The following is a 14,013-nucleotide window of genomic DNA, read 5'->3' as shown; positions in this document are numbered from 1 at the left end:
TCTATCACCTCTTTCTCCATATAGTGCATAGTTCCTGTCGGACACCTGTCCGCGTGCAGTTAGGATGAAGTATGGCATATAGAGAGCTTTATGAAAATGGCACACACAGGAAAGTCTGTCTCTCCTTTGTGATGAAAACACCTTGTATTTCTCTATTGTTGTTTGTTTTCCCTTTCTCTACAGACAGGCCTTTGTGCAGACCATGCGTGTGCGTGAACGAGTGAACTCATTTCTGCAGGTGGAGGATGAAGGAGCCCTTTGTGTGATCAGAAGTCCCTCGGAAGCTGCAGCTCAGTCACGTGCCTACGACCACTATCTATAAATCACGCAGCAGAGAAAGAGATGCGGCCGGCCAAAAGTCACATGAGCACAGGCAAGGAGAGAAACATGCGGTACGACTGCTGATGGCAGACTTCGAAGGGAAACTGAGTCAGGTCAGTCCTTAAGGCTGAGCCACACCGCCTGGGACAATAAATTCTGACAATCACCATTGTTTCCTGCCTCAGGGTGGGGACTGTCTCCCCGACAAGTCTTTAGGCTTTCTGGGGCTGAATCTTCTGATTTTCTTATTTGATCTTCCTTTCCAATCCCACTCTGACTGGACACTAACACACTCATACCTGGGGAGCACCCTTCTAACACCCTTTCCTACTTCCTGGCCACCAATACACATGGGGCGTCTTCTGTAACTTAAGCCCTTGCTTATATTTGATTTAGGAGGTGTGACTATAAAGTAACGAGTCTAAGAAAATGATGATATGTCTGGTTTTTCTACAAACATGCTGGTTTATAGGTTGCCCAAGAATATCAGTTTCATTAATTGATTATATCATATTTTAACTACATGGTTTTTACCCACTTAATCAACGTTAGCTGGGAATAAATAGCAGAGAATGGGCATATATATACACACATATATGTGTATGTTTCTATTTCTTTTTCCTATAAATAGAAGGACATCTTTAAAACAAATGTAGCAGAATTTCTAAATTCAAATAAATGAATGGCCCCTTCCATAACCCTGGATCAGAGTGGACCCTGCCCATCAGAGATGACTGATGTCATCACAGCATCGTTTTCTAACCACAAGCCAACTCCAGGGGAAACAGAACTCGCGTTTCAGATGACAAGCAAAACCCGGATCGCCACCCACGCCTTACACACCCAGCGTGCCAGACCCTTACACAGAAATGCATGGGACAAGAACAGTTATCAACATTTTCCGATGCAGAACTGTGGCTCAGGCTGATGCGTGATTGGTAAGACCAGAAAGCTAATAAGAAAAGGCAGCAGGTGAACACAGGGCTGACGGGCCGCGATGTTCTCTTCTGTCCTGTCCTGGGCTGCTCATCGGCAATGAGTGCTCAGAATGAGACCATTGCACGCAGAGCGAGCTGAAGATGGGACCTAAGGATGGTAGGAAGCAAACTGCAGGGGCAGCCGCAGAGAACCCAGACTCTGCTGCAACAGGGGCCAGGGCGAGTAGTCGTTTTTAAGAGATCTCGAGCAGATCATGAAGTTAAGGGACTATTTCTTTAAAAAGTTCGAACTCCAGGCTTTGGAAACGGTAATAATATTGAATAATAATGGTAATAATGGTCACCATCGAGTAGACTGATCTTCTGCTAGGGAGCCTCCCTGTATTCCCTACCTCACAAAGTCCCGGCCCAAAAGTAGGTGCTTGTGTCAATGTCTGCAGGTGTGGAGATTGTCCCCGTGACGTGACTTCCTCTGACTCCCCAAAGGGACAGAGCTACACCTGGAACCCACACCGGCCCAACTCCAAAGCCTGTGTTCTCGCCACTAGTTTGGTAAAGTGGTCAAGAGCATGGCCTCTGGGGCCAGACTGCCCGGGTTCTGATCCTGGCTCTGCCGCTTCATAGCTGCATGGGCAGAACAAGTTTCTTAACTTCTGTAGGACGAAGATAATAACAGTACCTACCTTCTAAGGTTATTAAAAGGATTAAATGAATCAGTCTACATAAAGCACTTAAAAAAGTACCCAGCACATGGTAAGCTGTACTAGCAATGATTACCGACGTCGTTCCTGAGTCCCATTACAAGAACATGGACAATTAGTTCTAACTGAATGATTATTAACACTGCTTTGAATACAGTGGGATAGAACTGCCGTTTGCTGGAGTTGTGGGGTTCTCTCTGCTCACAAGACCCCGGGCCACCTCCTTCCTAATGCAAATGATAACGCTCTGATTTCCACAGGAGGCCAGCCCATCATTCGATCGGGTTTTAGAAAAACCCTGAGATATTAATAGCCTTGTGCAAACAAAGTGTTTACTATACCTCACAGCCTTTTTTTTTTTAAAGCAGGGTACTATATGGTGTGTGCCCCCCAGGTGGCGCCGGGGTGAGGACCGGTGCGAAGGGCGTGGTGTGCTGTAAAATTCTGTCCAACAAACAGCATGGCCTACCATTTTTTTTTCCATCCAGTAACACTTTTTGCAGAGTCTCATTGAACAGACAGTCAGTTTTTTTGGCTGACCTCTTTTTATTTTACACCCCCTGGGGCAACATGAGAAATGGGAGCTAAGCTCTGTGTGTGTGTGTGTGTGAGTGTGAGAGAGAGAGACAGGCACACACATGTGTTTGGAGTTAGAAAAGGGGCCATTTTCATGAACTCCCTTAGTGCCATACTCCCCAAAATGTTAGGGTCCCCAGCCTTCATTCGGCAGCAATAGGGTTCCTTAAAAAGCAGGCCTACGCCATCAACCTTGAATTTTCACTCTAAACCCTTAGGGGTGTGCAGAGTTCGAAATTGTTTGCAGAGGTGATATATGTGTGTGTAAAATGTTCACAAAAGTAGCTGGCTATTCACTTCTCACACTAAAATCTTTGCTTACTTAGTTCAGTCCATAAGCACCACTTCACCCCTTTATCCTCAAATCTAAAGCATCATTTAACATTTACTATACTGCTTGAAACCAAAAATAAACAAGTATGAATGACTTAGGATCAAGCCACTGGTTTGTAGATCTTTGCAACTGGTCCCTGAAGATGCGATTTCATCACGTTTGACGAACTGGGGACTGTCTAAATGCAAGCTGAAATGGGCATTAAAATCCAGCTATGGAAGGAAGAGGTCAGAGAAGGCAGGACAGATTGTATTCTACCCTCCTCTGTCAAAGTTTTTACAGAGTGTTTTGTAGAGGGCGGAGTTCCCTGGTCAAGGCAATGGTGACTTCAACTGAAGCTGGATGGCTGTCTGTCCCCCACAAAATGAATGGCCACATGGCTCCTCCTAGGGCCACAGTCAGGAAATCTGAGGCCCCTCTGAAAGCCATGAGTTTAATTGCAGTACGTCTGCCTACTGATGACCAGATACCCATCTACTGACTGTATTCTACCAGGCTACCTGGCACCGACGGGGGTGGCCTCAATCAACCCTGTGCAAAAATTTGGCATTTTTCTCCTGATGCTTGATGCTGTAGGAGCCCAGTCCATCCCATTGCCTCCCAGGGAGTTCTTTTGGCACAAAGGTCCTAGTGGTCTGAAGCAAATAAGTTCATCTTAAAAATAACCCGGCAATGGACTCTGGCAGGTGATTCCATCGAGGGCCGTTTCTCTTGGAGTACAAGGCTGAGAAGTCAAAGTTGAAGGAAGGGAACTAACGCATGTTGAGTGCCTCCTCTCTATCCGGCAGTTGCAAATAGTGTTTCATGTCCCCCTCACAATAAATACCAAGTGAGTAGGGAATTATTAAGAAAACGTCGGTACAAGGCCCGTGCTATTGAACCCTGCACCACTCGGCCTCACCAAGGGTGAACGGACAATACAGAGGTAGCCACCAAAGCCCAGGACACAACGAAACACAACAAAGGTGGTCCTAACAGGAATAAAAGCAAACACTGTGCCTCTTAGCCTGCTCCTATCTCAGTCCAATTATTCAGATATCCCTGCTATAAATATTATTGGGCTCAAAAGAATGTCTTGCCTCAGGCAGATCCCCTTGGAATTATGTGCCTGTTCACCCAAGGGGCCCAACCCAAACAGCAGGCTGCCCCCAAACTTTCAGAACTCCCTTTCTGGAGGAAAAGAGTCCTGAGGTATTTCTCTGGATTCTCCAGAGTTGGCTCCAAGAGTGCCCTTAGTATATCTAGATTCGTGGAAAGAGCATACTGTTGAGATGCAGTTTACAAGTCTGTTTCTCCACCGGACTCTGAGCAAGTGGAAAATGGAGGCTGAGTCTGATTTGCCTCTAGTTGGGGCACCAGTTACGGGCTGACGCTAGGAGACACTCCCTCAGAACTGAAGATTACTACTCTCTGTGCGGGGTCAGTGCAGCAGACGGAAGATGGCTGCAACTTCTCTGACAGTCTTCCCATCAGGAGATGGGGTCTATCTCCTTTCCCTTTGAACCATGACCATCCTGTAGCTCTTTTGATCCACAGAATAAGGTGAAAGCAATGCTCTGTCACTTCTGGGCCTCGTCTCTAAGAGGGGTGGTAGCCTCTTCCTTGGACACTTGGACCCCTGAGGCTGACTTTTCTTCTGGAAGACCTCATGGAGACACCCTGAGACTACCTGCAGAGGAGGAGGGGCTCAGCTGAGCCCCACCTTCCAGTTATCCCACCCGAGCTCCAACCACGTGAGTGAAATCGCCATGATCCTCCAGACCAGCACAACAGCCACCTGAATGCCACCACATGACCTCGGTCAAAGCCCCACGGAGCAGAGGAACTGTCTAGCCAAGTCCTGCCCAAGTTCATGAGACATAATACCATGAGATGGAATAAAGCATGAGATGGAACAAAATGACTGTTACTCAAGGCCATGAAATTTGGGGGTAGTTTGTTTTTCAGTGAACAGATCATTCATTACAAGTTACAAAGACAAATCTTATTCTAAAGCTGGTCAAGCTGGAAATGAGCAATACGTGTGATATGTGTGTGAGTTGGTGAGAAGAAGCTAGAAGCAAATGAGAGCTCCGAGGACCTCTGAGGTCAGCACTTCCAAACAGCACTTCTCTGGTTGTCCCATGGGGTCACAGGGCCCTGGGTGCCCTTACATAAGTTATTAATTTGGGGGCCTCAGGTCTTCACTTGTGACCCAGGGGCCTCACCCTAGTCCAAGACAGTAGCTGCCCTTGCCCATGTTGGTGATATTCAATTTGAAGAAGATCCCCCTTCTCTATTTTCTCCTTCACATAACACTGGACATGACTTTAATCATAAATACAAGAGCAACTGAATCAAAGAAGGATGTAGTCACATTTCTGGAAGGGCCGAGAGCTATACTGAATATTTTAAGTTCAAAGGTATTCCCCAGGGCACTGAGCATATTCCTGAACATTCCAATAAAGACTACCTTTGACATAAATCTCTAAAAACATAAGGATCATTCCTATTTGGAAAAAGTTCAGTTTTCACCTTTATTTTTTTTCCTTTCCTCTTCCCCTTCATCCATCAGAGGCCATGTAGGGTGCCACAGAGATAGAGCTGGTTAACTGTAAACAGGATACGATTTAGGAAAAAGGCCCACAGCAGGCTGCTAGCACTCAGGTGTGCACAAAAATCTCAAAGTCTGAAGGGTTATCTGCTCCTGATGGTGTCTTCCTCCGGCTCCCCACCATTAATTCAGGGTTTCTAGCTTCCTGTGGTCCCGGGGAGAAGCCCCCTAGTCAGAGCTGAACCCAGGGCCAACGGCCGCCTTTCTGGTGAGCCGGCTGCCTGTGCCCTCTGTGACCACCAGCGGATCTGGGGGTCCCTTTGACTCACTTCCTGGACCTGGGCTGGGTTTCTGAGGTTAGATTGCCGCCTAGCTGAGCGCCAGGTAGATGAGCAGTTGTTACTCTTCCTTATTTTCCCTCTAAAACGACCTCCTTCCGGATCCCTGTGTTTAGTGACAATGAGCAAGCCCATGTTCGTCCTCTCCAGACAGTAAACTTCCACCTTTGGGGGTCCCTTACCAAGGGGGGACTGCAGTCCAGGAAGATCTTGTTGCTCGGACCATGGGGCATCCACAGTGGCAGTGACCTCTGAAGAGGCACAGCCGCTAAGAACTCTCTAAGGTCCTCAAATTGCCAGGCTCAAGGGACACTAGACACATCCCCTCCTGGAGATGAGATGGTAAGGCAAACTATCAGGAATCCTGCTATCAGAGACCCCTTCATAGAGCAGAAGGTCAAGGCCAAAGAAGAACAAAGATTTAGCAGCTTACGTTACAGGCAACGGAACCTAAGAGGCCCTGCCTTCCATTTACGGAGCGGTGTCCCTGGAACAGGGCCCGGGAACCATCCATGGAGCTGCCGTCTGCACAGAGGCATGTCCAAGTGATTGAATTGAAAAAAGAAAAAAATAGGACATACCATCATGGTTTTGTTTTCATTATTTTTTAAATCACCTGAAAACGTAGCTGGCTACTTTTGAACTCGCTTTTTATTTATTTATTTTTTTCAGAGAACCCAGGCCTTGCTTTTTGTTTTCCCTCCAAATATCATTGTACCCGCTGGCTGGCCTGGTTTGTTTTAATGTTTCTTCTATTCTGGCTGCCCTGAGGCGAAGAGAAAGGGAAAGATTTGCCGCAAACAGCGTGGTGTGTGGTGAGGAGTGGGCAGCTGCATGTCCCAGCCCTGCCACTTCTTAGCTGTGTCTCCGGCCCAGTGACTTAATTTCTCTGTGACTCAGTGTCTTTCTTTATAAAATGGAGGGGAAAAAATAAGAGTAAAAGAGAAGACCTTAAATGGGTAAAGGTGGTCAAAAGGGACAAAGCTCCAGTTAGAAAAGAAAAAAGCCCTAAAGCGGTACTGTACAGCATGGGGACCATGGCCAACAGCCCTGTATCGCACAGTCGAGACTTGCTAGGAAAGTAGATCTTCAGAGTTCTCATCACAAGGGGAAAATGTGTAACTACATGAGGGGGTGGGTGTTCATCAAACTGACTGTGGTGATCATTTTGCAATATATACAAATATCATATCATTATGCTGTACACCTAAAACTGATACAATGTTCTCTGTCAATTACATCCCAGCAGATTATTTTTTCATGCAAACTTCCCCGCGCAGGTGAGTGTATTGCCTACGGAGTGTTTAGAGAGGATCGGGCACACATATAAGCTAAGCCTGGAAGACTGTTTTAAAAACTTTACTTATTCTCTGAGATCTCACACACAATGGTTTTTTTTGTTTTGGGTTTTTTTTTTTTGGCATGGTAATTCAATTTCATAATATAAAGAAAATTCTTATCCAAATTACCAAATGTTTGGAATACACGACAATTTGAATTTTCCTCATACAGTGTTGATTCCTTCCATTTTTCAAGTAAGCCCACTTTTAGTTCATGTGGTCATACATGCCTACTGCTGACGTTGAGGTTCTTGGGGAGGGGGTTTGTTCTTGATCTTCTTTAGTTTCCCTGGAGGGACAACCTTCTCTCCATCTCCCCTCACCTCCAGCCACTCAGCACCCTCTGTCTAGGCACCCTCAATCCTTCAAGACCCTGTCTTTGCCCAAGCTGCTCCTTCCTCCAAGAATGACCAAGTGACCCTCTGTAAACAGAGATTTCGGGAGGCCCCGCCCAAATGCCAAGTCCCCTCTGGCTCTGCCCTCCACGCTTACCCACAGTCTTCCTGCGACAGGACGGCACACAGATGTCTCCCGTTCACAGACCTGCCTCCCTCCCCAGACTCAGGGCTGTGAGAGCAGGGCTTTCACGTGTGTGAGAGCCACCCGGGAGTCTTGTTAAACGTGGAGGCTCTGCCTTGGCGTGGCTGGGTGGGGCCTGAGACTCTGCATTCCCCACAGCTCCCGGGGGATGTGGATGCTCCCCACTGTGGGCGCCAGATGGGTAACACACTTTCAAGGACATCTCTTAAATCTCAGTCACCCTCATCGCCTTTGGACACAACGACCCATGACTAGATTAGAGAGGTGAGGGAGAGAGCAGGGAGCCTGAAATGGTAGGATACAGGAGCAGACAGGGGACTGAGTGTGAGCAAGGTGGGGACGTGGCTGGACTGGAGAGAGCAGAAAGAATGAGAGAGGATGCGGCCAAGAGAGAGGAAGACAAAAGAATGCAGAAGAGGGAGAGAGATGACAGCAGGAAGGAGGATAAGAGGAGAGAAGAAAGGGACAATGGTCACAGGACAAGGAGAGCAGAGGAAGGAGAGTAAGTGGCTTCTCTTTCCAGGGTGGAAGTGGACCAAGGTTATCTGACTTTGAAGATGAGGGGTAACCTCTGGACAAGAGCCCTCCCGAGGGTGGGTACTCCAGCCATCAACACTGCTGAAGGAGTGTGACCAGAGAGTCACCATCCCCCTTCAAAAGTTCTTCCTTTAGGAACAGCAAAGGAGGGCCCATGCCACCGTTGTGATTGCATAGGATGGTTTGCATTGGCTCAGAAAATCGAAGACAGTAAGAAGACTTTTACCCCAAGTCTTCGAGCTGATGGCCCATGAACACAACCCAAACAAAGGTTACCTGGTACAGTTCGATCCGCTGCTCAGGAACCCTGGCTTTTGGGTTCTGTAAACGAAACACTCTGAACTCGGCCTTCACCAAGTTGGAAGCATTCTTCTCCATCGCGGAGACGTCGAACCGGACGATTCTGGAGTAGGGTCTGTAGAACGTGGGCGGGATAGCATCTGCAAAAAGTGAGGGCAGTCATTGAAAATGAGAAAAATCCATTGTTCTCAGAAAAAAAAAAAAGTGCAGCATGAGACGGTCTCGAGACACCATAAGGAACATATCTACAGAATGATTTTGTTTTCAATGGCCAATTTCATACCATTAACCATTTAACTCGAAGAAAAAATAAAATAAACATGTGCGTTTGGTTACAGGAGTAGCAGATTAATGGAGATTAACAAACCACTTCCAGCTCCATTTGCGGGCATGCAGTTAACCCTGTCCTTTGAAAGTTGACATAGCCGTGGAAAATGCTAGATGGTCATGAATTGGAGCATGTTCGTGACAGTTGATGCTGGAGTGAGCTGTCAGAGTCGCATACACTTTAATCACACGTGCCAAGAAAATAGCTCCTAATGGCAAGCAGTTTGCCCGTGTATTTTTTTTCCTTGAAATGTTGGCATTCAAATGTTCTACTCTATCCAGGTTCATGTACTGCATCTTTTTTTTTTTGGCCTCAATAGTTTGGTTTTTAACACATGTGACCAAATACACCCTCTAGTTACATTAGGATGAGGAAATCTGACTTAAAAAAAAAAGCTACACCCATATACTGGCTATATAAGGTCCAGTCTTAATATTCTTTGTTTAGAATAATAGCGGTTGGTGGGAGGGGACCTTGGCTAATAAAGAGAAAGAATCAGCCCAAATTCCATCAGTTCTGAGCCATGTAAGATACACGGATGCAGATAGCACATAACAATTTCAAGCTCACGGGTGGCTAGAGTTTTGTGGTTATTTTGTAGCCATCTGTCATTGCTTTGAAGATGCAATGGAGGCTATCCCTAAAGCAAACCAGGTCCCATTCCACCCCCAGCATCCTGTACAACACCCATTTATTGAGCACCTATGCTGGACAGGCCACTTGGTACAGATGCTTCTACAACCCTCTTCCAAAACCTCCTGCAAACATTCTTTCAACATTCCGGAATGCTCTATCCAACCCCGGTGGCTTCACGACTCTCTTCTAGCCTGTCCTGAATGATGTAGCTTCATTACCACAGAATCATTCACTGTTGTCCATGGCTCTGGACGAACGGTTTGATTACACCTGCATTATATGTGTTTATTTTGTTTTCCCCGCCCCGTGCAATTTTAAGCATCTCAAGGGCAGAGGCCACGTTTGTCAAGTCTTTCTTCTCCCCATATCTAGGGCAGGGCTCTGCACACATGCAGTTTACCAAGTACCCACTGTTTGCCTCGTTGGTCATCAACGGGGCCTTGAAAGACTCAGGCATCAGGCTATTGGCAAGGCTAAGCCCTGGCTAAATACAATGAGCCATCTTGCCTATCTTAAAACAGAAAGGAACACGTTTTGTGATTTCTTGAGAAACCCACGCCCTGATGACCACACTGACAAAAATGCTAAGTACACGCCGAAGTTTCCTGATCGGAAGGGCTCTTCACCCTTCCACCCTGCGAGCCTGGGAGCCTGGCTGCATCCCCGCTTTCCCCCCCGCGCTGGGTTCTCAGAAAGGAGCTCTTGGGGAAGTGGTGGACTGCAAGCCCTGCTCACCTTGATGGCTGCTTCAGAAATGACTGTGTGAGCTGCGCTTGGTAGCTCCTGAGCCAGACGTCTCAGAAACAAGGAAATGAGCAAACAAGCAACCCCGTACATCTAAAGCATCGGGTTTGGGGGACGAGAAAGTACACGTGCCGACACGTCGACGGCCCACGGCATTGTTCTGTGAAACAGCTGGTGGGCAGTTTGCAGGTGGGCAAGCAGTCATTCAAGCAGGAACATTTGGAGTCCCTGGCATAGCAATTTGAAAAGGTATCTGCTAAGAAGAAATTGATTTCTCCCTCCTCTGAACTTGACTTCTGCAGGTGATGAGATGGGTTGGTACCAGCCTGACCAGCACAGGCCAGCAGCCCAGGCAAAGAAGCCCGGGCAGGGCTGGGCCATGCGCTCTGGCTTTGCATACACTCTAGTTTGGCCAGACCCTTCCACAGGCCCAGGGGCTGCATTCGTGACCCCACAGCCTCTCCATTAGCCAGCAGAAGCTGCAAACATGCTTTGAAAGAGCATCCTGGAAGAGCAAAGCTCGTTTGGTGTGTTTCCTGCCATTAGATAGCATAAACATCCAGTTCATTTTCCCCTTGCCTTTCAATGCAACCCCCTGGGTCTGTTCCACGAACACCCATTTTTCACACTCACCCTCCCCATCTCATCCTTCCATCAAGTGTGTAAATAAGTGCTCTTGAGATTTATTTTTATTCCCTTTTGTGTTTATTAAACTTTGAGCCATTTCCCCCCTCTCTGGTCTCCTGCCCGTACACACTCTTTCTTTTTATGGCTGCCACGGACCACGAGGTCAATTCTGTTTCTCCTTCCTCTAAGCAAATCGTCCAATGATCCTGTCCCAGGCTTTCGAGCTTTGAAGGGGCATTTGCAAATATTTACAGGAGTAGCTTGATAGTGAAGTGTGCTCGCTCTGCTCTGCTCCCTCTGCGTTGGCAAGCAGCCCTCCTCCCCTCTGGCGATGATACCCATTTTGACTGTTTCTCTTTCCACCGCCTGATAATACAAATCCGCATTTTTGGATCTTGTTTTATAAGTAGAAGTGGTTAATGCACGAGGTGAGAAGACAGAGGAGCAGCCTCCACCAGTGACTCTGCTTTGGTCTGGTAGCCACAGTGAAGCTACCAGGCCAGAAGGAAACAGCAGACTCCCCCTACCCCTGCTCTGGCTGACCAAGAACTGACAAGCCACGGTCCCAGCTGTCTGTCCCCTGTTGTCAACTGCTGTGGGTCACCAGCCCCCTGCCCAGTGGAGGAACTTAAACAATTTGCAAAATGTTTCTGCATTTAGAAAAAAAAAAATCACAGCATATTGCTCCGGCCTAAAGCTTTTGGATGCACCATGTGGGGACAACTGAAAATGGTCCATCCACACCCAGCCAGGCCTGAGCCACCCACTTTGCCCCGGAGGGTGGAGCTTTTCCTCTGTCTTCTCCAAGAACTCTTAGGGAGAATGGGAGCTCTCTCTCAAGGCCTCTGCCATTCCCATCCCAGTTCCTAGTCCATCGTTGGGTGGCCAGGTGCTTCTGCTTGACCTTGGCCAATTTACCCACACTCACCCCAGCTGGTTCTTTCCTCGAAATTTCTGACCCACTTTTTTCTTTTCTTTTTTTTTGGTCAAATCGATTTTCCTTTCACTCTTTGGATTGATTCAGGCCATGAGGCTGATTCTGCTTCCTCTCCCTACTCTCCCTTGAACCTTCCTCTCAGGGAAAATCTTGCACATAGAAGATTCCAGAATGTCATCAAGTAAACAGTGTTCCCTCACCTTAACCTGGGCCACACATCCCTTTTGAATTGAAGCTGGGTAATGGACAGAGGAAGGGAGAATGAGGAAATCTAACTAGTTATTTACTTTCCAAGTCACCGTATACAGAAAGCCTAATTATAGCACTCACCACAAACTAGTAATATAAGCATTATATGTTGACTTATCTGTTCCAAATAATTTGTCTGCTCCTTGTATGTTATCTTCTCCCTGCCTAAGCACCTAGAGCAGTTTATAAACGTGTCTACATATCCTAAGTCCTCTCCATGGAAATTATAGTCACCCGTATATTCTCAGATTCCCCACCACCAGCCTGTAATATTTTGCCTTTTTTACAAACAAACAAACAAACAAACAAAAAAGACAAGAAAATTCTACTGCCCCCAAACATCTCTGCATCAGGCAAGTCCTCCTCCCACTAAGATGATCAAATTGGCGCTATCTAAAAAAATTTGTTAGTTGAAACACAAAAACTAAAGACAGGTCTTATATCACCAACATGTGATGAGCTTTGACTGAGATCGGAGGTGGGAGGCCTGAAAGGAGTCTCGCTGGGATGCACAGAGCCCAGCCCTTCACCATCTACCCCTGTCGGTTATTCCCTGCTAGGTTGCTTGGACCACCAGACTGCCGGGAAAGAAGTACGTGACAGGCTTTGGACTCTTCTGCAGAGGTGCCGTGCGTATCTGTGGGCCTATGGCATCTACCTCACTTGGGAACCTGCGATAGAGGTGGGTTATCCAGGGGAGTCTGATGCCCCATGGAATTGTGAGCACTGCACTAGGGTACCGGTGGACTGGTGAGACCAGTGAAATATCACATACGCGCAGGTAGGTGGAGGTCAGGGACTGAGAAGAAAGAAAATTTAGCATGTAACAACAGGTTTCTGGGAGCCAGCAGGAACTAAAACCCCCAAGGGAAATTGGACTCAGGCCCATGTCCTTGGGGAATTTCCAGGACAAATCACAGGTCGGTAGTTCAGGGTGAAAGGCAGAAGGTGAGGGTATGAAGGGAGTTGGTAGAGGCCTGGAAGAAGAGATTTACCAAGCAGTCCAGGCTCCTGTTATCAGAGGGATGCATGGATCCCATACACCAGGAGTTCTCGAACCACGGGCGTGGGGTGGGGCCTGGGCTCTGCATTTTGTCAAACTCCTTGAGTGATTCTTATGTACCCTAAGTCTCAGAACCACTGAACTAAAGGACAGAAGAAAGGAAATCCACAAAGAAAGACGGAGAAAGCGGCATCTATGATGTACACCTTTATTTTTGAAAGATCTCCTGCTAACATCCTATAAAATTGACTTGTGTCATTAGCCTCTTTGGTATTAGTGCCTGTCTGTGCTGCTAGGATGTAAACTCTACAGAAGGATCTTTGTCTGCTTTGGTAAATGGAGAAGCCAAAGTTTCTAGGAAGTAGTAGCACAATAAATATTTTTGGATGATTAAAAAAAAAAAAAGACAGAGGATGTTTCAGCAGGCATTCCACATAGGAAAAAAAATAATCAGATGGAGAAAAGAAGAAACTGCAGCCACACGAGAATTCTGAGGCTCTCGTAACAGAAAAATAATACTTCCCCATGATTTATGCTAATTGTCTAGCTTGACTGCACATTTCAAACCGAAGACTATTTTTTATTTGTAAAATGTATATATATTTTTTAAATTTTACTTTTTCAGTTCTAGTTGCCCTACAATGTGACATTAGTTTCCGGCGCACAGCACAGCAATTAGACATTTAAACACCTTACTAAATGACCCCTTGAGAAGTCTAGGGCCCACGTGACGCCACGCGCAGTTGTCACAATATTAGTGACTGTGCCCTCTAGGCTGCACTTTTCTACCCCGTGACTATTTTTACGGCTGGCAATTTGTACTTCTAATCCCTTCCACCTTTTTCAAACGGGAGAACTTTTAAAATACCCAGGCCTGGAACCCAGCCCCTGAGAGTCTGTCTCACTGGACTGGGGTGGACTTTTCTGAGCTCCTAAGAGGATGCGCATGCCCAGGCTGGGGGGAGAACCCCTCAGAGACAGGAACTGACAACACCTAGCCTAAAGAAGAGGCGACTCAGAGACACGAAATC

The 14,013-nt window shown here is 47.0% G+C and overlaps 1 protein-coding gene across 3 annotated transcripts in view; it reads right to left on the bottom strand.

Annotated features, from left to right (window-relative positions):
• Window positions 1-14,013, bottom strand: part of TGFB2 (transforming growth factor beta 2) — a 66,945-nt gene that overhangs the window by 14,842 nt on the left and 38,090 nt on the right. For all 3 annotated transcript variants that reach the window (XM_024576146.4, XM_024576144.4, XM_024576145.4), the window contains one exon: window positions 8,435-8,598. In XM_024576146.4, the coding sequence (XP_024431914.1) occupies window positions 8,435-8,598 (164 nt within the window). The remainder of the gene's footprint in view (window positions 1-8,434; window positions 8,599-14,013) is intronic.

This window comes from Desmodus rotundus, chromosome 10, assembly GCF_022682495.2.
Source record: "Desmodus rotundus isolate HL8 chromosome 10, HLdesRot8A.1, whole genome shotgun sequence".
Classification (NCBI taxonomy): Eukaryota; Metazoa; Chordata; class Mammalia; order Chiroptera; family Phyllostomidae; genus Desmodus; species Desmodus rotundus.
Note: the sequence above shows the minus strand (reverse complement) of the source record. Positions and strands in the feature narration are given on the sequence as shown.